This window comes from Podarcis raffonei, chromosome 1 (assembly GCF_027172205.1).
Source record: "Podarcis raffonei isolate rPodRaf1 chromosome 1, rPodRaf1.pri, whole genome shotgun sequence".
NCBI lineage: Eukaryota > Metazoa > Chordata > Lepidosauria > Squamata > Lacertidae > Podarcis > Podarcis raffonei.
Window position 1 is genome coordinate 120,104,875 of NC_070602.1, and position 23,638 is coordinate 120,128,512.

Here is a 23,638-nt window from a genome sequence, read left to right on the forward strand (position 1 = left end):
TTGCTGATCAGAAGGTCGGCGGTTCGAATCCCTGCGATGGGGTGAGCTCCCGTTGCTCAGTCCCTGCTCCTGCCAACCTAGCAGTTCGAAAGCATGTCAAAGTGCAAGTAGATAAATAGGTACCGCTCCAGCGGGATGGTAAATGGCATTTCTGTGCGCTGCTCTGGTTCACCAGAAGCGGCTTATTCATGCTGGTCACATGACCCGGAAGCTGTACGCCGGCTCCCTCGGCCAATAAAGCGAGATGAGCGCCGCAACCCCAGAGTTGGTCACGACTGGACCTAATGGTCAGGGGTCCCTTTACCTTTACCTTTACTACAGCAGGAAGAATGTTACTGGCCCAAAAGTGGAAAGAAGCAGAAGTCCCAGTAAAGGAAGAATGGATACAAAAACTTACGGAATATGCAGAAATGGCGAAACTTACCGGAAAAATAAGAAATCAAGATAACAAACTTTTTTATAAAAGACTGGAAATGGTTTATTTAATATTTACAGATAAATTGCAGACAGATAAAAACATTAGCAGGATTATTGTAATAACCTGCAGTTTCACAAGAGTATATATTTACAGTAGATAATTAAATGAGCAAGTTAAATGAATTTGGATATGCAGAAGATATTTTTTTAAAAAAAATTTTAAGGAACCGCAGAAAGTAGGGGAAGGAAGTCAATTTTTAAAATGTTAAATTGATTGTAAAATTAATGAAATGTATAAATTTGAAAAGTGTCAATAAAACCTGTAAAATATATAAATAAAATGGCATCTTTAAAATGATATGTTAATATTTAAGTTTCAGTATTTTTTTAGTTTTGGGACCTCACTCTTTTTCCATTTTTGGGCTAACGAAACATGGGCCACAGTAGTGGCATACATAAATAAACTTTTCTGACACATGGGAATTTCTATCTGAATTATCCCCAACAAAAAGGACTCTGGGTGTTTGTTTGTTTTTGGAAAAGTTATTTTAAACTTTTTTTTCAATTCATTATGGATTATTTCCCAATACTCTTTTACCCTTTTACAAGTCTACCACATGTGAAAGAATGTGAGGGATCCCCACATGATTTAAAGCCCTCTTTTGTATTTTCCATTGAGCAGGAAACCTCCATGGGTTTGAGAGCGAGAAGGATGGTGAGGTTAGGGGTGTGAGGAGCAAAACGTTCTCAATCCTACCCTGTCTTGCTCACGTGTAGGGTTACATGCACAAGTAGGGCTTTTGTGATCTTCCGTACACCCCTCCCCTGCCAACACATACAGATTCTCCTATTCTCTTCTAAACAAGTCAGGAACTTTCAAGTGATTCACAGGATGTTGTGTTTGTGAAAGAAAACTGTAACTGACCCTCCGTTTGCGCTCTGCACCGCAGGTACCATACCCTCGTTAATCAACTTGTTAAAAAGTGGCATCATCTACCTGGAGTGCATCACCGTGGGAGTTCTGAGTAACATCTCAATCCACAAGTCCATCGCCAAAGCTTTTGTAGAAGCAGGAGGCATCACAGTATTAATTAAGCTACTGGCAACTCATGAACCTGAATTGCTTTCCCGTTGTGCTGTCCTTTTATATGATATTGCCCAGTTGGATAACAATCAGGTCATAATTGCTGAACAGGTAAGCCTAACCCTAAAAAAAACCACCAACCTTAGTATTGTCTTTCATTCCCTCCTTTTTAAAATGTACTATAATAATAAAAAAATGTGTTTGCTTTTACTTCAGGTGTGTTCAATTTGTAAAAGTATCCTAAGTTAGAGACCCCCCTTTCTTCCTTTGAATCATAGACCTGTAGACCTGTAAGGGACCCTGAGGATCATCTAGGTACATTGAAACTAATCTTAATTGTGCTTAAGGTTCCTAATAGTAATGTCAGGAGTCCAGGTTCCCAACTTGATAACACAGTAAGCATAGGTAATTAAAAAGGAGGATTCATTGCAAAAACAAACAGATAGCTTCGGACAGCTCTGAGAAACCTCTGGCATCATTACTCAAGATGACCCTTCTGAAGATTTCTTCCGGCGTTGACAGGAGATATTGAACTTATGACCCTTAAGTCTCTTGTGTTGCTTCCTGCCTAGCAGCCCTCCCATTCGCCGACTCTTCAGACTTAGTGGATCAGCTCCAACCTCTTCCTGTTCAGCGAGGCTGACTCTGAGTCTTTACGCGCCTATTTGTTCTTCCTGCGAGCTTTGGCTGTGTTCCAGCCTGCTCTCAGCTACTGCCTTATCAGCCTGCCCATCAAGGTCAGGAAGAGCCGGTCTGCAGCTGCCAGCTCTCCCCTGCCTCACTAACATCTAAGCCCCTCTGTTCCTGGCTGCTTTCTGCAGTTGGCTGCAAACCTTCGCTTGGAGCTGGCTCATTCCTGACAAGTAACTAGAGTTCTCCTCAGTGGTGGAAGCTGTTCCAACATTCTGCCGTGAGCCACCACCATGCTCCCTGGCCCTTTACTTACTGTGGGTGGCACTCTAAGCACTGGGTTGTCAACTTCTTTCTCCTTAGTCTCAGTGTTGCCTTTGTAGAATTCAGTAGGAGGAATGGGGTCAAAACCAGAATTAGTTGGTTCTGCCTGTTTCTGGCTCTGGCTCTGGCTCCACCTTTTGCTGCATTCCCTGCCTTCTGCCCTACCAGCCCCTATGAGCACCAGTCTCCTCTGTTCCTAAACCCAGGATTAGGAAGCCACGTCAAGCCAAGAGATTCAGATCCCAGGTTAAGAAAAGTACTGGTTAGCCTTAAGAGGGGGTGAAGATGTATTTACTAATTGCGGCTAGATAAAGAGGGAACATTCTCAAAGTTGGCTTCTGATGAACAGAGAACAAAAGTCATGTCTGCACTATCGACAGTTTGATATATGTGACTGAATGGATCTTGCTGCTTTCTTCAACACTGTTTTTCTTTCTTTCTTTTTCCTGCAGGGCGGAATTCCTGCGCTTGTCAATCTGTTGCAGTACAACATAGAAGACCTGCTTGTGAACGTAATAAATTGCATTCGAGTAATGTGCATTAACAACCATGAGAACCAGTTGAAAGTGAAAGATGCCAGGGGCATCGAGCCACTTGTCAACTTCTTGCAGTCAGATTCAGGTAGAGCAAAGGAACGAAATGCAGAATGACAAGGACTGCTATCCATACACAGGGGAGTGGGCACAGTGCACGTTCTCCTGGACCTCCTTTTTGGATAAGGGCAACAGACCATCTAAGCTGCAAGGAGTGGATACTGGGGGTGCAGCAGGGGCAGATTTAGGGCAGCCCAATTGGTGCAGTCACACCAGGTGTTCAGTTGAGAAGGGTGCCTTCTCAAAGCCTGCTAAATGCTTGCCTGGCTTTGGGAAGGAGGTGTGAGGGCTCTGGCAGGGCCCTAGAATCCTCCTGTGAGCCAGCATGGTGTAGTGGTTAAGAGCGGTGGACTCGTAATCTGGTGAACCGGGTTCGCTTCCCCGCTCCTCCACATGCAGCTGCTGGGTGATCTTGGGCTAGTCACATTTCTCTGAAGTCTCTCAGCCTCACTCACCTCACAGAGTGTTTGTTGTGGGGGAGGAAGGGAAAGGAGATTGTTAGCCACTTTGAGATTCCTTAAGGGGAGTGAAAGGTGGGGTATCAAGTACAAACACTTCCTCCTCCTCCTCTTCTTCTTCCTGCCTCCTTCCCAAAGCTGGACAAGTACTTACCGGACTTTGGGAAGGTGGGAGGATGGCCCTAGGACCATGCCAGAACCTCGTGCCTCTTTTCTAAAGCCCAGCTTAAGCCGGTGAATGGCCCCACAGAGGGTGGCATATTACCAAGGTCTGCCCCTGAGCACAGATATAGAACTTCTAGAGAGGCTGCTTTTTAGAGGAGGGGCAAATCAAGGAGGGGTGAGGCCCAAGTAGCAAGTTTGGGTTACACATGGACATGGATTATGGATTTTCTGGCTCGGTTGAGAGCCTAGATTGCAGGGATAAGGAACCTGTGACCTTCCATATGCTGTCAGACTACAACTCCCATCATCCCTTACCATTGGCCTATCTGGTTGGGACCAATGAGAACTCCCCCATCCCTGCAGTATTGCTTAACAAACATTGTCTTAGGTAACAGAAAACTAGACATTTATTACTACATCAAATCTCTGATCTGCAAATGAAACGTAAAATAATAACAGTGAAAACAGTAACAGGGCTGTTATTTGCTGTAGTCTTACATGTGGCTGGCTCTTACTGTTTCGTGATCTTTTTCTGCATAAAGATGTGCTGCTGGCTGTGGCTTCGGCAGCGATTGCAGAACTTGCTCGAGGGAATTTTAGAATGCAGAACGCCATTGCTGATGCGCAAGTCATTGCCCCTCTAGTTGAACTTCTCAGAGGAAGGAAAATCAGTGTCCAAGTGAAAGGAGCAATGGCGATTGAGGCACTCGCTGAAAGGAACACTAACATCCAGATGAGATTTCTATCCAAGTCTGTGACCAAATTCCTTTTAAAGCTCCTGAAGGCAAGTATTTTCCCATCTTTTCTCTGGTATTTGTAGAGCAGCTGAGGAGGCTGATATCTGACCTCACCGGATAACTTTGTAGCTTGGTCCTTCTGAGTTTAGTGGAGCTTATTGACGATGAAGCCTGCTTGGGATTACATCCTCTCAGATGTTAACGCTTTGAAATATAACCAGGAACATTTTTTCATTATTATTTTGCCCAATCTGCAGGCTTTTCACCTGAAAGTTAAAGAACAAGGTGCTGCCACACTTTGGGCCCTGGCAGGGCAAACCTTGAAGCAGCAGAAATACATGGCAGAACAGATTGGATACAACCTTATTATCGATATGCTGCTATCACCCTCTGATAAAATGCAGTGTGTTGGTAAGTCAACTGTCAGGTGGCTGTTGTGGTTGCTCGAGAGTAACTAGGCAGGACTCCAACCTGTGTTTTACAGGCTTTATTTTGGTGCAAACAGAAGCGGCTTAGTCATGCTTACCACATGACCCGGAAGCTGTACGCCGGCTCCCTCAGCCAATAAAGTGAGATGAGCGCCGCAACCCCAGAGTTGGTCCCGACTGGACCTAATGGTCATGGGTCCCTTTACCTTTACCTTATTTACAGTGAAGAGCCCCAAAGTTCATGTCTGGCTCAATCGCTAGCAGAATCCGGGAGTGGTCTTTTTTTGGACCTCCCCCAACATAAGAGTTTTGTTACCCTCAACCGTCTCCTCCCCTCTCTGCGCCTCAGACTACTGCGCAGGATGGGCAATGGCAAGGGCATGTTTTCCTCCTGACCGGCTTGCCCAGAAGCGGTGTTAAGGCTCCCCCCAGCACCCTCTGGTCCTCGCACCTCTTCCCCCTGGAGGTGGGGCTTTCCTCCTCCCCGGAAGAGGAACTGCTTCGCAAGGTTTTTCGGAGGCTCCCTGTAACACAACTGCCCTTCTATTTCTCGCCTCTGAGCCAATGGCAGTTCCCTGACATGACATCAACCTTTTCCATTACATTTCTGAAAGAAAAACTGGGCATGGGGCTGAAGGTTGCTAAATGTGTGTTGCTGTGGTTGTTTTGGAAGGAGGTGAAGCCGTCATAGCTCTTAGCAAGGAGAGCGAAATTCACCAGAACCAGATCTGCGAAGGGAACGGAATTTCCCCTTTGGTTCGGCTGCTAAGGAGTGGAAGGATAGCAGAGGGCACACTGCTCAGTGTCATCAGAGCCTTGGGGACCATTTGTATTGGTTTGTAGTTCCTTTTCTGTTGTACTTAGGTTATGTTATAAGAAAAAACTGCTCCCTTTCCCTTATGGGGTATTCCAGAGCCCCTATAGAGTCCTTGTAGGTTCCCTATCGGTAGGAGCAAACAACAGAGGCCAACCAGAGCATATCTGAGAAGCAAAGCGGCTAGTAAGCCTGATATTTATTGAAGGAAAAATAAACTGTTGCAACAGGGTCCCCACACACCACACACAGAAGGGAGGAGAACTCTGAACAATGGTGCACAAGCCCTTATATAGACTATTGAAATTGCCCACCCTGTAGCCCAAGACTACCTCCAAAAACATCATACATACATCACAGAAGGAGATGGTCTGTAGCAGAAATCCTTTCTGCCAGGATACCTGATCATGGTCACTGATTGCATTACCTGGGCAGTCTGGCCATTCTTTTGTGATGGCTAATAATTTAGTTCCTGACTCCAGGTCACAGGCTCACCCTATTCATATACAACTACATCCTTAAGACAGGATTTGCAAGCAAAACGACAATTGGAAAGCTTTCCCCATTTGCCTCCCTTACTGCAGAGGAATATTTGTGATCATTGGGAGAGTCAAAATGGCTTCAGGATTGCTCTCCTGTGCTATTTCAGACACATGGTTCATATATTTAGATATGTGTGCATTTATGAATATTTATTCTATATTTGAGACCTTAAAATTCTTCTAACAATCCCCCGTCTGGGGCTTACTACCAACTTTGCCTCTCAAATATACTCTAGTTGGCCTCTGTTGTTTCCTCCTACTGATAGGGAACTCATTTAAGGACTCTGTGCGGGCTCTGGAATACCCCATAAGGGAAAGGGAGCAGTTTTTTTATTATAACAGTTAACAATAATTAAGCAGTTTAGAACAATGCAAGAACTTTGGAAGTTGGGTTGTATACAACTAAGTTCTTCTCAGACTACACCCACTGAAATTTAATGGGCCTACGCTAGTCATGTTAATTAACTTCAGTGGATCTACTCTAAGTAGGACTGTCATCAGATATAATCCCTAATACATTTTCAGTGATATAAGTAGTCTTTTCCATTAACAAAAGGCGTGTATGGTATTTGACCAGGGCCTTGATAAATCTCCTGGTTTCCCCAGTCTGTAATTGCAAGAAGAGTTTGTCAAGTAGGGATGGGGGAGAAATTTGATTCAGTTCACATTAGAAGACAAACCTACCCAATTCTCAATTTTTCGCAACAGTAGGTGAACACGAACACAGAGATCCTTCTAAATTCACACTTCTCTGAATTTTGCAATGCAGTTCTCCAGCAAGGTGATGGGTACAAAAATGCATTTTTACTAGTCTGCATAAAAATGCATATATTTGTGAAAACAGCATGCAAAAATAATAGGGTCAAGTGGGTGGCAAAAAATGGGCATATTAGGCAAAGTAGCATTAAAATGTGTATATTGGCCAAAGAAATTCGCACTAGATTGCTGATGAATTTTCATAAGGACTTTTTCCCCCCTAATCACAAGCAGATGTGGAAATGTGGTGAACTGAATTTAAGATGGGGGAAACTGGAAATGGAGACAAACCAAAACTGACTTCCTAGTGTTAACTACCTAGAAGGCCTAGTCGGCCAATCCATGGCTGGTGACCTGCTTTTGGCTTGTGCCCCAAGTTTTCATAAGGACAATGTTGGTGAGCAGGCATAGAGCCTCTTTCTACTGCATGACTATGCAGATGTGTGAGCTTTATGAAACATGGACCGCTATCACTCTCTAACCTAGTTGCTATCTATGGGCCAATACACACAAACAGCCAGCAAGAGGCTACCTTGAATTGCTTTCGTTGGCAGCCACATAATTCAGGCTTAATTGACACTGAATCACCAACTTAGAGAAGGCAGTTTCCTTCCATGTCTCCTTTTGGTCCTTATCTGTTCAGGGCAAAAATAGAATTATCTGCGAACACACACCTCACATCTGGACCTAAACTCTATAAAGCCCACATTTTATTTTTATCTTATTTCATTGTTATTTTTCATTAATGTAAAATCAAAAATGCAAACAAACAAGTCGAGTTACAGCCAGAATCCAAAAATGCAAACAAACAAGTACAGAGTTACTGTTTGCCCATTTTGCATTTTCCAAATATGTAGGGAGCAGATAATGTAGAAAAATAAAAGCAGCAAAACACACAATGAAAGCCAAATTTTGCTATTTTTTGGAGGAAGAGGGGGCTCGTTCACACTTCACTTGTCCTAAAAGCGTTTTTCTGGGCGTTTTTCTGCTTTTCCCAGGAAAATCTGCTCTTTACTGCCAAATCAGAGCAAACAGCAATTCCCGGGAAAACCTGATTGACATTTGTTCTGATTCAGCGGTAAAGAGCAGGTTTTCCCAAGTGAAAGTGGCTGGACAAGGGGAAGTATGGATGAGGCCAGGGTTTCATATGTCTGAATTCGACATAAGAAATGAAATCCCACCAAACGGCACAGAAATTTTCCAGGTCTTCCACATTCTGTGATAATGCTCCCTAGACTTGAGGTAGCCGTTTGGAACATGTTCTTGTCTAAAGAGTTAAGAACACAGAATAGTTACAAATATGAGGTTTGCTTGTACTGACATTACATTTTCTGATTATCTTTTCAATTTTTCCTGTGCTCCTTATGTGGGGCTCTCTGCCTGACTTGTTGGACCTTCAGGTGAAGCCAACATAAACAATCCAGTCAGTCAAGACAACGTAGTAGATGAAGGAGCCTTGCCAATATTGGTCCACTTACTGAAACATCATAGTTCTCTTCACATAAAGGTGGGTTTTAAGTGGCAGCCTTATTCAGTATACAGATGAACTCCTCCAAAGCATTTCTTGAGTAGGTTTAAGTGCTGGCATCTGTCTTTCTCGGAGGACAGTGGAAAAGTGTGCCATCGGAGAAGTCAAACCGTTGGAGAATTACAGCGGCTGCTGTGGCTGTAGAAACGTGTTTTGTTGCAGCTGGAGAAGATGGTGTCTGATTGTGCTGCTGCAGATGAACTATGGTTTTTCTTCTCTCTGCGCTCCCCCGGTAGTCATTTTCCCTCTGGTTTCTGCTGGGGATATGTGACCTGTCTATCTCCAGGCTCTTCGGTTATCTGCAAGGAATTCCCAGATGGTGGGGCTGATGTTGCCAGCTTTCATGTCACATTTGCAAACATCTTTGTAACACAGAGTTGGTCTGCCAACAGGCCTGGTACCTGAAGCCAGCTCCCCATAAAGCACATCCTTAGGGATAGAACACTTCTTGACAGTGCTATTTTTCTAGAAAAAGAGGTGCCAGAACTCACCATAAACTCTCTTATAATGGCAATGGCGCCCATCTGAGAAGTGCCAGAACTGAGTTCCATTGAGTTCCAGTATGGGGGCAGGGAAAGCCCTGATTCTTGAGTAGGTTTAAGTAGTCCTTTCAGTTCAGCACATAATATAAGCTAATACATCTTTGCGCGATGCTAAAGGGCTGCAACTCAGTCATGACAGAGCTGGTGCTTTGCATGCAAATGCTCCCCGTAGGGTTCGGAAGCACCCTTACCTGAAACCCTGGTGAGATGCTGCCAGTCCGTGTTGGCAATGAGGATCTAGATAGACCAAGGGTAGCTTCTTATGTTCCTATACAAAGAAACTAGCTGCTGGTCACAGCCAGTTTGGAAACTGGCACCTAATTGGTTAGAGTTGTATGATGCTGACGTTCACAAAAGTAACATGGCTATTATAGCTATAGTAAAATGGGTATTATTTTGTTTGCTACATTCCAGTTCTTAAAGACTGGAGCGAGATGTTATTGTAGACAAGGAGCTGCCAACAGCAACATCCCCATATCTGGCTCCATATCCTCACATCTTCTATCCTCTATAATATCTAACATCTCCCCTGTGACCTCTAATCATACAACTCAACCACTAGTGGCACCCAGTTATGTGGAGCAAGGATGGGGAGATTTGCATTTTGATGACCATGTCATGTGGCAAGTTTCACTAGAGGTTATGGGAAGGTTGTGGGGAGAGGGAGAGAATTAGGTACTAGGATGCTGTTTGGGGCATTGGCTATTTGGCTGGCAAAAGCCTAATTGCGTGGACAAGGAGGATACAATTAGGGGAAGGAGAACTATGTTTATCAGTAAATATATTTGGAAACCTCAGGGCAAGACAAAAATCTCCATTAAGCAGTGTGGAACTCTTGTGCTGTGAGGTACAGAAAGAGTCCAGTTTGTTATATATTAAGTGCACATATTATAACAACTCTGGACGAGATTGTGGCTTTTTATGGTGTAAATGTCCTTGTACTGCAGCTACATGTTACTTAAAGGGATTGTTCATTGGGGACTGAGGGATAGTCAGCAAGCTCTGAAGGACGTTTGGAATGGGGCTGAAAATTTGGTATTGGGCTAAAAATAATTGAATTTAACCAATGTGTTCAAGATCACCTATTAAATCAATAAAAATATTCTTTATATGCAGTGTATGTGTCTGAATCCCATTCCGAACTTTGATGTGAATAGGATAGGATAGGATCTATTGTATAAAAATGATATTTTCTCTCTCTTTTTAACTTTTGCTTTTCCATTCAACTGATTGTTTAGGTTGAAGTTGCATATTCTTTGGCTTGCATTGTTCTAAAGAACGATAACCTGCAGAGTGTGTTGCGAGAGAAGGAAGGCTTTAGTTATTCTGATGTCCTTGGGCTCCTTTACGCACCAGAGAAGGTACTGGATTTACTGGAGAACATCATAGTGCCCATTTAAGAGAAAAGATTAAATACGCTTCATGGTGTAATAAGGCACTGGCATTCTTCCTTTCTTTGTTTCAATCAATGTCAGTGCCTGATTACAGGAACGGATCCTTTCCCCAAAGCTGTGAGCAAATACTCCTTTCCATGTACAGATCTGCTCCCGCCATTAGAATGGAAGAGCCAGTGCACACATACAAGAGATTAAAGGGGATCTCCGAGCTCACATATGGATCAAATCAGGCTGTTTTGCAGCACAGCATGAGAACAGTTGGCAGTTACTTGTTAAGTGATGCAGCTAGGTAAATTTTAGATCCAAACTTGGGTCTCCAGCTGCTTTTGGACTACAAATCCCATCATCCCTGACCACTTTTCCTGCTAGCTATGGATTATGGTAGTTGTAGTCCAAAAACTGCTGGAGACACAAGTTTCGAGAACCCCTATCCTAGACCCTGGGCTTAACAGTGTGGGGAACAGAGGCTTTACATGATTGTGTGTGTGTTAGTTCAGTTATGAAGTGCACAATTAACAATAACCTCCACCCATGCTTTACAACTGCATCTACATTCCTGATACACTTGAGCCGCAAACGATTTTAAAAACTACAACTCTGAGCATGTGCCATTATTATTCCAATCTCACTTAAATCTCGCCTGGCAGCTTCATTATACACCTTTTAGGCACCAGGCAAAAACATTCCTCTTTGACCATACCTTTGGCTGACTGCCATCCAATGCCCTTTTAAAATGTGAGTGTGCGTGGGGGGGGTGTTATTGGGGGGTTGTTGTTGTTGACTTTGTATTTTGTGTTTTTGTACTGTGATTTTATGTTGCAACCACCCTGAGGCCTTGCGGGTACAGGGTGGTATACAAATTTTAATAATGATGTTGTTGTTGTTGTTGTTGATAATACATTCATCCTGATCCACTGTTTCTTAGTGGGCATGGAATTTCATGGCCTCATTTCGCCTCTTCCTTCTCTCTATCAACTAGCTACAGACAACACTCACAGTTTGTTTTGCCATTCTAATAGTGATGGGATTTTCTCTCCCATTTTTTTGCAATCAATATTCTGGCAGCTGCTGTTGCGTAATTCCACCCTCTGGAATTTAATAATACCACATGGAAAGTGCACCCCCTAAATCTGTCCTAAAGGTTCCCCCAATCCTCTGGAGCAGGTCTGGGTAGGGTGTGGGGTGCTTGCTTGCTTGAGTGAGTGAGTGAGTGAGTGTGTGTGTGTGTGTGTGTGTGTTTGTATGTCTCCCACTGCACAAGCAGAAATTCTTGCACTGACAGCAGTTGGTAGCTGAATACCACCCATGGTTTTGTGTGTGTGTGTGTGTGTGTGTGTGTGTGTTTTATGTACTTTATATTTCACAGTCAATACAATTTACTTATTTCTCTGATTGTTTTAAGGATATCTGTTTGCGAGCAGGAAATGCTATCGCCCTTTTTGCATATAATAATCCCAGCCAGCAGTTATTGATTTTAGAGAGCGGACCAATATCTGTGTCTATATTTGAACCTTTCCTGGAATCGGAAGTAGAGACAGACAGAGCAATGGCTGCCTTTCAGGTACAAAACCAGAGATCACGCTCAGAGTTCACCCAGAATGCATAAGCACGCATGTGCCATTTTCAGAAATAAGTTTTCCATAAAGGTCTGTTTGAATGCTATGCCTCTGTCTTCTTGCTCAAATACAAAGGACTCTGCTCAATCTACTACATGGAGAAGGAGATTTTCATCTTCTCCCTTTCGGCATCAGCTTCTGATCCTTGTGGGTGTTCCATAAACATCTGGTTTGCCACTGTGAGAATAGGGTCCTGGAAGAGAGATGGACTGTTTTCCTGATCTACAAGGGCTCTTCTTATGTTAGTTTTCTGGTATAGCTTCCGTTTCTCAAATCTCTGGGGGGAAAAGATATATCTATCAACTTTGAAAAGTTTTCAGGTGTCCTAGGTACAACCTGACACCTCCGTAGTACCCAAAAGAGCCTCATTAGACTACCTGCTACCTCCTCCCACATTTCAAGATTGTCACAATTAAATAAAGACTCCATAGTTTCTATATGAGTCAACTTCCCCCTCCTGACTCCTACTCTGTTTACCATCTAGCCTGGTGAAGAGTTCTGGAGAGCTTGAAAACTTGCAGACTATTTTGTGACCCCTTCATTGGCCTAATAAAGGTATATGTAATGTGGATTTTTGATTATTTTTTTTAAAGGCCACCATGGCTATTTTTGCTTTTTCTGTTATCAATGACTTGTGTCAACGTAGCCTGTCCAATTGTTCCTTCAACTATTCATCTATTGTGAAGAGTCATTTTTGCCCGAGAGGTTCAAGGCATTACTTGGGAACCTGTGATCTCAACATTTTTAAAGTTGTGCCCAATGTCTCAATCTGTGCCCACTTGAAATACTTCTGCTATTGTTACTTCATCGGTTGCAGTTTCATATTTTTAGTTTGCAGAGAAACCTGTATACGCTAACAATTGCATATGTACATAAACACAATAGCATATCTTTGTAAAATATAAAGAATATAGGAAAAGTGCAAGCAAGAATTTTTTTTAAGAATTGGGTTGAAATATGGAAAAAGGTGTCGTGTTTTTACTTGCAAAATGTGTATGCATGTCTTAATTTCTTGTGTAAATTCTCCCATGTATGTCTGCATATGTTTGCATCATAGACTAATAAATGCTTCTGCAAACTCAGAAGTGTAAGGGCTGAGCTTTTGTGCTTTGTCTCCATCCGCAGGTAACACAAACATATTCTCTTCCATTCCTATGATTGTGTAGCCATAAACCACATTCTCATTAAAATATGCTTGCTTTGTACTGGGACAAAAAAATAATAATAACAATTTTTGCTGGAAGCAGGAAATGCAGAGAGATGAAAAAAAATGTGTGAGGCCTGATTAATATATTAATGCATTGTGTAAAAATGTTTCTTTTGTTTCAGATAGTTATACTAGCCAGAATTATAGTTGATAAGGATAAAGTCAGTCTGTCTGCAAAAGGAGTTTCTATTTTGGTTGACCTGCTATGTTCGGAAAAGACAGCGACTCTTGTGTTAATAGGCAAGTAATGATGCAAAGAAAAGCACTGTTTTTCAAGGCAGCATGCTTATACAACACTGAAATAGTGCAAAATCTTAAAATAGTAGGATGTGATTGTTGATATGCCTTGTCTTGGTTTCTATTACTCTCTAGAGGCAGGTGTTTATTCTGTCAAGACTGTTGTTGTTGTTGTTGTTGTTGTTGTTGTTGTTGTTGTTGTTATGCCACCTATCTGACTGGGTTGCCCCAGCCGACAATACAGCAAAGGTTCTTGCTTCATTTAAATTACCGTATTTTTCGCTCCATAAGATGCACCTGACCATAAGACGCACCTAGTTTTTAGAGGAGGAAAACAAGAAAAAAAATATTCTGAACAAATCAGTGGATGTATGATTTTTGTGGTTCATGCTGTGGCCACAGACATGATATGTGATTTGACGGTGAGTTTGGGGTGGCCCAATGCAAAAATCCTGAGGATCCATGTGCTTTTACTTCCCCCTCCCAGGCAGCCTCCTTTATCACTAGAGTTCCTTATCTCCCTCCAATCGCTTGTCGATCAGCTGCTCAGTGGCTTCGTTTCAACACCCCCTTCCCTCTTTCTAAAAAAAAAAAAAAGCACAATCTGCTTTTCGCCCCTGGGCAATTTGGCTCCAGGGACCACACATTTGATCCATAAGACGCACAGACATTTCCCCTTACTTTTTAGGAGGAGAAAAGTGTGTCTTATGGAGCAAAAAATACGGTAATTGCACATTGGAGCACACATTTTTCTTAAAGCCATAAGTGTCAATATGTTCCAAGAGTGCAATAAAAAGAATACTGAAAAGTGTGGCTATAGAAATTGTACTGGGGTTCTTGAAATGTTTCAGAAATGGACACCTGCCTGCTGAATTTAATTGTACCAAAAAGCTTTTTTGTATAATTTTAGCTCAATTTACTAGTAACATCTAATCTCAGTTATCTATTTCTCTATAGGGAAGCTATTGGCTAGTTTGGCTCACACAAGAGCAGGTATTCCAGAAGCAATTACATGCTTAGGAACTGTCCAGCGTCTTTGTTATCATTTATACGCAAAGGAAGAAGAGGTACAGCTATTTTATTTTTGCAGTCCCCCCCCCCCCCATTTGATCCATTCAGTCTAACTTTCTAATGCAGCTAAACTGGTGAAATATAAAACAGCATGAAAATAAGCAATGTGGACCCTTTAATAGTATCAAAATATAATCACCTCCTTTTACCCTGACATTATTAATCCAAAATGAATGCCATATACAGTGTTGAAAACAAACAAACAAACAAATTTCTTTCCAGTAGCACCTTAAAGACCAACTAAGTTAGTTCTTGGTATGAGCTTTCGTGTGCATGCACACTTCTTCAGATACACTACACAGATACAGATACAGATACACTTTGAGTATGGCAGACCAACACGGCTACCTTTCTATATACAGTGTTGGTTTTTCAGTAATGCACATTGGAAGCCATATTTTGCCAATATGCATACATTAGACAGGTGGCAGTGATGGTGGGGGAAACTCAACTTTTAAAGCCATTATTTAGCCACTCTGCATTAATTTCATAAAAACAAGAAATAATTAATGGGAAAAGGTGGAGGGGTTTTTTTTGTATATATGCTCTCAGGGTGCTTCCAGACTGAATATCACTCCAAAATAGCAACAGTCACATTCAGATTGCTCAATTAAAGACCATCTCTTTTGTAACACGGTTTTTTAAGAAAAGAGAGATCCCAGGGAGATCATGGACTCGACAAGCTGGTTGTATTGCCGTCTTTTCCTGGAAAATTGGTGAAAACGCTGGTAGAAATACAACAACCATAAATTGTAATTAAAATATCACTGCAGCAGGAACTGTTCAATGATTAATTGTTCATTTAAAATATATCACCTCCTTCAGTTGGATGGACCCTGAGGCTAGGGCGGAGAAGAAAGCTGGATTTAGGCAAGGCAGATGTACCATAGATCACTGTTTTGTCTTAGCACATCTTATTGACAGATACGCCAAGAAAACCTGTGAGGTCTTATATGCAGCCTTCATTGATTTGAAGGCTGCCTTTGATTCAATTTCACGAGTAAAACTCTGGACCAAATTGAATACATCCAGTATAGATAAAAGATTATTATTTTTGATTAATGGCCTATATAAAGATACTGTGTTGTACGTAAGATCCTCCAGAAATGGCCAACTCATAGGCCCTGTACCAGCCACCAAGGGGGTTAAGCAAGGCTGAATTTTAGCCCCAGCTTTTTTTAACCTATATCACCTTCCACCACCACTTTAAGTAGAAAACAGGTACTATGGAAGGTGGACCTCCCAGACACCATGGTAGAGAATACAAGAACAGACCAGATCCAACATGGATCACACATTCCAGGGTGTGGCGTGCAAGTCTTTTGACGCAGTAATCAGAGATCTGGAAGGTCTGAATTCCCATCACTTTAATTGACTGAATATAATAATTTACCAAGGGTAGCTAGAAACCTACAAGGGACTAAGCTACATTAGTCAAAAAACCAACATTTTGAATGCATTATAAACATGCAACACCAGATGGCGCCAGAGAGCAAAATAATTTCTATGCTATTTTTACATAGCGCTTTTTTTTGTCTTTCGTTATTACAATTTAATTTCTGACTTATAGCATTTTTTTTCCACCCAAGGTCTCACCTTTCTTAAGAACTTAAGAAGAACCCTGCTGGATGCCCTAGGCACCCCCGGCCAAGTCTGATAGTTAATTCTTTATTGAGAAAACATGCACTAACAGCAATTTCCATAACGCCCCAGATACAAAAACACACACATACACACACGCTTCTAGGCAGCTGTTCCCGGGTCTGTGTTCTGCAGAGAAATTGTAGCAATAGTGGGACCACACACCCTCCAGGTTATGTACCCTCATCTGATGGGGTGCACCCATGCAACCTGAGGCTTCTCCTACATGGAAGCCATCACTGCTCTTTCCTCTTTCAAGCCCCTCAGTTCTAGAAGACAGCGGGACAGGGGTGGCAGGGATTTGACTGACCTGTCCCTTACCTGAGCAGCCTCTTCCTTTGACTAGTCCAGCACACCCATCTCCATCTCTGACCATTCCTCTTACACACACACACCTGCTCAGGCTCCTGCCTTGTAGGCAGTGCCAAACCCCATAAATCTCCGTCCCCTCTCCTGGGTCAATCCCCTGGCCTCTTTCTTCTGCCCACAAAAGTCATCAGAGGCCTGTCAGTTCCTGACACTGGTTCAGGGCAAAGAGTTTGGATTTGATATCCCGCTTTATCACTACCCGAAGGAGTCTCAAAGCGGCTAACATTCTCCTTTCCCTTCCTCCCCCACAACAAACACTCTGTGAGGTGAGTGGGGCTGAGAGACTTCAAAGAAGTGTGACTAGCCCAAGGTCACCCAGCAGCTGCATGTGGAGGAGCGGAGACGCGAACCCAGTTCACCAGATTACGAGTCTATCGCTCTTAGCCACTACACCACACTGGCTCTCCCTATCTAGGCCTATCTAGTCCAGTATCCTGTTCCCACATGGGCAGGGAAGTGAAGATCTCCCAGGTGAGACGGTGGGAGTCTGGAAGCAGAAAGGAAATCTCCCAGGTGAGAGCTGGGAGGATCCACCACTTAAAAAAATAATTAAAAATTATTAGATTTTCTAATTTAATAATCCAATCAAATCTCATTAAATATTCCAAATTATACATCTACATATTAAATAGTTCAAATTTTCTGCCGAAATATAAACTTTCTGTGACGTGACAAGTTCTACTTTTGAGAGAGAACTCTCCATTTTAATTTCTCTTTCTTTCTCTGTGTTTTTATTTAGATGAGTTTCTTTTACTGAATATATATATATATATATATATATATATATATATATATATATATATGCTTTAATAAAATCCTTCAGGGAAAAGACACCTGAAAGTGAGGTTCTTTTTTCAGGTTCGTACATCTATGGCATGTGCTCTGGGATATTTAACATTCAACCGAACTGCATATCGCCATTTGCTAGTACAATGTAGGAATAAGCCCAAGTTGTTCAAGAGGCTAATACTGAACCTTAGCAAGGATGCAAGGATAAATTCAGACTTTGTGAGAGAATTTAAGAGGCAAAAAAGAGTTGGGCTTCCAGCTCTCAGGTAACAATTAGCAACCTTTCAATTATCTTATGGTTTGTTTGTTTTTTAAGGTTTTGAGTCCCTCACTTTTCACGTACTGAAAATCTTACTGATTTCTATTCAGTACCCCATGCAAATATCGATCAATATATCAGTTGACTTCAGGGTAACATTGATTCCACAAATACCCCCTTTTGGGAGACAGTGGTGGAGAGGGTTTTGGTGAAGCAGCTGCAAGCATTATTGAATGACACATATTATTGGGATCAATTTCAATCTGGGTTCAGGCATGGACACAGGACTAAGTAGCCTTGGTCCCCATGGTCTCTTTGCAGAGCAGGACAGGCAGAACGCAACCTGCTTTTTGATTTCTCATGAGTTGTTGCAATTCCCTTTTAAATCCATTCAGTATGTATTTACACTCTCAATTAGGTTTTTATGGACCCTTGTTGAGTTTGTTTTTATATTCCACCTTACTGTTATTGTTTTTTAATGACAGTGCAGCTTATAAATTCATAAATAATTTTTTTGGGTAATCTCCAAAACCTTCAGGGAGTTTTATATTCAGTTGTATAGAGACTTGTTCCCAAAGAATTTTTTTTGTGTGTGAAGGGTTATTTCCTTCACAAAGTTCTCTAACTGAGAGGTATATATCAGCAATATTTGGATGTTTTAGCTTTATTTTTATCTCGTTGGACACCCTCGATGGTGAAGTTTTGTGAAAATCTGTAGAAGAACAACATTTTGTGTTTTCCAGAAATGGGGGGGGGGGGGAGCTATGTGCTGTAAAACAAAAGCATCTTTTAATTTCCCAGTAGAACCACAGAAAAAATCATAAACACAACGGCGTATTCTAGTTTGTGTGAAAGGCGATTACAGTCCAGCGCTACAATTACGTATCATGATATAAATAGGAAATGGCTGTTAGATAACAAGCCGTGTATAAGATTTCTTCTTTTTCTCCTGAGGTTAAGGACCAGTGCCTAGATTAGGGGTGAGGAACCTGTGGCCCTCCATATGTTGTTGGACTACAACTCCCATCATCCCTAGCTAGCAGGACCAGTGGTCAGGGATGATGGGAGTTGTAATCCAAAAACAGCTGGAGCTTCAAGTTTGGGAAACCCTGGTCTAGATCCTTAATACATTCCCCAGCAAGAAACTCATTTAAGTAAGCAAAGTTTCTGCCATCCCAGCTGTTTGGAAATCAGAGCTGAGGTACAACCTTCCACATTTAATTGTTTAAATGCTTATTGCTTAATTGGAACACAGATCCTTTGTTGTCCTCGCTGCTTGTCATTATATGTCAAGACTACTACTAACATTTTGCCTTTTTAATTTTCAGTTTGGAGATAAACGGAGGGCCACCTGCAGTTCCCATACACATACGAGGTAATTTATTCAGAAATAACTCCCATTGGCTAGACAGCTCTGCCCTTTTAGCTCAGCTATATACCGTATTTTTCGCTCTATAGGACGCACCGGACCACAAGACGCACCTAGTTTTTAGAGGGGAAAATCAATTTTAAAAATATTAAAGAGGAAGCAAAGACAGCCAGCGGGATGGATCCCGCTCGCTGTTTTGGCTTCTTTAGCCATGCACAGCCTTTCCGGCCGGGAGAGGCTGCGCACAGCTATGGCAATTCCCCCACCTCCCGCAAAAGCCCACAGGAGCTGCGCACCCTTTCAGGAGCGTGCGGCTCCTGCAGGCTTTTCTACGAGGAGGGAGAAGGGACTGACTGGCCGTGTCAGTCCCTTCTCCCTCCTGGGGAAAAGCCTGCAAGAGCCACGCGGAGCTTGTGTGCAGCTCTTGGGGGCTTTTCCTGCCTGCCTCCCCCCTGCATTCGCTCCATAAGCCGCACACACATTTCCCCTTACTTTTTAGGAGGGAAAAGGTGTGTCTTATGGAGCGAAAAATACGGTAATATACAGTATTATGACAAATGAAGGAAGTTCTGAATTACCCATAAAGAGCAAAGTGCAGGAGAAGCCGAGCATGTTAAATCTCACTGTATGTGTGGCGGGGGGCTGCTGATATCTATTAGCTCATCAAATACATAAAAGTTTGATTATATCTGGACAGAATCCAGAGAATTGAGGGGCCTATTCTGCCATCCAGTGGCAATCCCTCACACTTCACAGGCTGTTGTTCTGGGGGGCCCTTGATCTTTAGACATTACGTGAAGGGGACAGACACGTTACCTGTGTGTAGACCAGAGGTGGGCAGACTTCAGGTGCGTCAGATTTTCCTTGATTTTTCTTTAGAAATACAAGTTCTACCAAACCGAGGCAGATGCAAAAAGCCATGAAAGAACTGGGTGCAGTATGCCTGGACTGCATCTCAATCCAAACAGTGTGTCTAAAGTAGTGTTTCCCAAACCTAGGTCTCCAGCTGTATTGGGGGGGACTACAACTCCCATCGGGGACGTGGGTGGTGCTGTGGGTTAAACCACAGAGCCTAGGACTTGCCAATCAGAAGGTCGGCGGTTCGAATCCCCGCAACAGGATGAGCTCCCATTGCTCGGTCCCTGCTCCTGCCAACCTAGCAGTTCGAAAGCACGTCAAAGTGCAAGTAGATAAATAGGTACTGCTCCGGCAGGAAGGTAAACGGCGTTTCCGTGCACTGCTCTGGTTTGCCAGAAGCGGCTTAGTCATGCTGGCCACATGACCCGGAAGCTGTACGCCAGCTCCCTTGGCCAATAAAGCAAGATGAGCGCCGCAACCCCAGAGTCGGTCGCGACTGGACCTAATGGTCAGGGGTCCCTTTACCTTTACCTTTACCTTTACAACTCCCATCATTCTAGCTAGCAAGACCAGCAGCCAGGGATGATGGGAATTGTAGTCCGAAAACAGCTGGAGACCCAAGTTTGGTCTAAAGCAAAGCAGTTATTTTTTGCAGGTGAGGGGAAGTTTTTGTATGGCAAGGGTGCCAACTGTTCAGAGGGGGAAAGACAAACAAATGCTTTACTTACGTAAGCTTAAGAATCCCTCTGTTCCGTGGGCTGTTAGGGTGCTGAACGGAAAATAATATAGTGCAACTGACTTTCGGGGCTAGTGTGTTGTGCGACAAGCACAGAGAGTGCAATGAGATTGAGTGTTTGGGTGGGGGAGGTACACAGGTTGTACATTGACAATAAAGGTATTATTATTATTATTATTATTACTATTATTATTATTATACTTGCCAGTGCATAACAAGGGTGCCAACTTGAATAAAATATGGGAGGGTCCCAGGTAAGCCCTGCGCCCCACAAAATTGACCACAAGACGGGGACACACAACATTTGAGTGGCAACGGCCATCAACCAGGTGTTGGAAAAATGCCCAGGAATACCGCCAACTTCCCAAGACGTCTCGCCGGTGGTCCTCCGTGGCTATAAATTTCCCTCAGTCCAAAGAGACCGGTGATAAGCAACCCCTCCCTCCTGAGAGGAACACACTCGTCTTCTGGCATATCATAGCAGAAGAAAGAGTCAATCAGTAGCTCCAAACTACTTTATTTTACAGTCTATATAGAGACTTCATCAGCATGTCTGTGCTCCCTCAGCACCAGTACAGAACAGCATCACAAACAGAAATGAAACTAACTTCCAACAGTACTGAGACTTCCTTTCTCACGCTCTCTCAGACACTCACATGATATACACAAAACTCAGGAACTTTCTACCATATGTGGTGGATATGTAGGAAAATACAGGTATTCTGGGAGAGTATCCATGCAGAACTGCAATAAATGCTAAAGATCTCTTTCAATAAAAAACCAGAGGCCTACCTCCTGGGAATAACTGATTTGGATATTCCGCAAATATGTGACGGTGGCAGCAAGAGTTCTGATCACGGCAAAATGGAAGAGTAATGAAATCCCCTCTATACAAGATTGGATCCAAAAGCTAACAGAATATGCCGAATTAGATGGTCTATCAGAAAAAATAAAGAATAAATCAAAACAGGAATTTGTTTCAAAATGGGAGGTTTTCAAAGAATATCTGAAAAATAAATATACTAGTTTAAATTCTGTTGCAGCATTCGAGGAACTTCAGTAATAGTTGCAAGGTAGATAAACGAAATTAGATATATTAAGATTAAGTTTAATTATGATAAAAGTGTGCATTGGCAATAAGTATTACGAAATCGAAATATGGAATAGACGGGAGGTCGGGTCTTTAGTGTGAAGACCAATATATGTTATATTGTTTGCTAAGAAAATTATGTGTTTATAGTAATACACACACACACACACACACACACACACACACACACACACACACATACACACACACACAAAACATAGTGCTACTGCTGGAGCAGCACAAATGGATAAAAATCCTAACACCGGGAGGGGGGGAAGTGTAACTCCCTCAAGTATTCTAGGAGTCGACTCCTCTGGTGCATAAGAAAGCAATGTTTTCATTTTGCAGACAAGTCACAGACTAGTGGCGTCAAGATATACAAAACAAAGTGTCGTCCAAAGGATTCCCTCTTCTTGGTGCCCACGGCGACTCACCTAATGGGAAGGTTCAAAACACCGGAAAAGCCCCGCGTCCCAGTATCCGGCCACATTCCCTTTCCACACGCCACGACATCGGACCTCATTCAAGTTTCGAGACCGAGAATTGTCGATGTCTCCGCACTCCTCAGCAACTTGTCGGGAAAGAAAGCTTGACTTTAGTGCCTGCACTGGGGCAGCAACAAAAACAGTAATGTCTCTGCTAATACTTTTCAGATAATTAGGGTAAATATTACTGCTCTGTCCGTAACAGATTTGCACAATGAAAGTTTGTCTGTTAATAATGCAAAAAAAATAAAATAATTGCTGCTGTGGTAGAGAATAAAAAGGCTGGCAATTGACTGTAAGCATTCATGTTTGATAAGAAACTTAGGTGCCGTATTGAAGCAGAAGTGTTTTTTCTTGCCTCCAGTGTGGCCTAGAGAAACCTAAGAGAACATTCACAATATCTCTCAATGTTGGTATCTTTTATAATAATTTAATAATAATAATTTATTATTTGTACCCCGCCCACCTGGCTGGGTTTCCCCAGCCACTCTGGGCGGCTTCCATGGAGACCAAAAATAATTAAAATGTCACACATTAAAAACTTCCCTGAACAGGGCTGCCTTAAGATGTCTTCTGAATGTCAGGTAGTTGTTTATCGCTTTGACATCTGATGAGAGGGTGTTCCACAGGGTGGGCGCCACTACCAAGAAGGCCCTCTGCCTGGTTCCCTGTAGCTTTGCGTCTCGCAATGAGGGAACTGCCAGAAGGCCCTCGGTGCTGGACCTCAGTGTCCGGGCAGAACGATGGGGGTGGAGACGCTCCTTCAGGTATACTGGGCCAAGGCCGTTTAGGGCTTTAAAGGTCAACACCAACACTTTGAATTGTGCTCGGAAACGTACTGGGAGCCAATGTAGGTCTTTCAAGACCGGTGTTATGTGGTCTCGGCAGCCGCCCCCAGTCACCAGTCTAGCTGCCGCATTCTGGATTAGTTGTAGTTTCCGGGTCACCTTCAGAGGTAGCCCCACGTAGAGCGCATTGCAGTAGTCCATATTTTAAGCCTGAAATCCTAAGCACACTTGCTAGGGAGAAAGACCTTGGAAGAAAGACCTGGTGGACCTTACTGTTGGTGCCAAAACACACTCATCAAGTGTTTGGAATATGGGGAAGTTGGCACGTTAAGATAGGTAAGCATACTGGATCAGCCCCATTTCCTTCCAGTTGTTTTTCCAGGGTTCCAAGAGGTGTGGGGAGCTCACCCCCAAGACAAAGACAGCCCCCTGCTTATATACGCACCTTCTTCAAGCTGGAAGGCAACAGAAATAGTAAGTGTGTAGCACCATTCAGCCACAGCCAAGCACTTTCTAAAGCATAATTGACTTCAGTGGGAGACCATCAGCACATCCTTAACCATTAGACTTAAAAGAGCTAAATGATGGCTGGATTGCACACCACATGATAATTCCAGCCTTTGCCCAATTTAACTACTATAGCACGGTGTTCAAGAGGCTGCACTTCATGTTAGAAAAATCCCAATTTTGGGAGCTGGGCTGTCTGAA

The 23,638-nt window shown here is 42.9% G+C and overlaps 1 protein-coding gene across 1 annotated transcript in view; it reads left to right on the forward strand.

The window, feature by feature from the left end:
• The window catches only part of ANKAR (ankyrin and armadillo repeat containing), a 48,009-nt gene extending 25,576 nt beyond the window's left edge, over positions 1–22,433 (forward strand). Inside the window, exons 13-25 of the mRNA XM_053360269.1 lie at positions 1,368–1,612; positions 2,908–3,076; positions 4,214–4,455; positions 4,666–4,819; positions 5,510–5,671; positions 8,349–8,455; positions 10,257–10,379; positions 11,818–11,976; positions 13,361–13,478; positions 14,433–14,542; positions 17,415–17,611; positions 18,933–18,979; positions 22,006–22,433. Coding sequence (XP_053216244.1) covers positions 1,368–1,612; positions 2,908–3,076; positions 4,214–4,455; positions 4,666–4,819; positions 5,510–5,671; positions 8,349–8,455; positions 10,257–10,379; positions 11,818–11,976; positions 13,361–13,478; positions 14,433–14,542; positions 17,415–17,611; positions 18,933–18,979; positions 22,006–22,250 — 2,078 coding nt within the window. The 3' untranslated portion in view covers positions 22,251–22,433. The remainder of the gene's footprint in view (positions 1–1,367; positions 1,613–2,907; positions 3,077–4,213; positions 4,456–4,665; positions 4,820–5,509; positions 5,672–8,348; positions 8,456–10,256; positions 10,380–11,817; positions 11,977–13,360; positions 13,479–14,432; positions 14,543–17,414; positions 17,612–18,932; positions 18,980–22,005) is intronic.
• Positions 22,434–23,638: the final 1,205 nt, after the last annotated feature.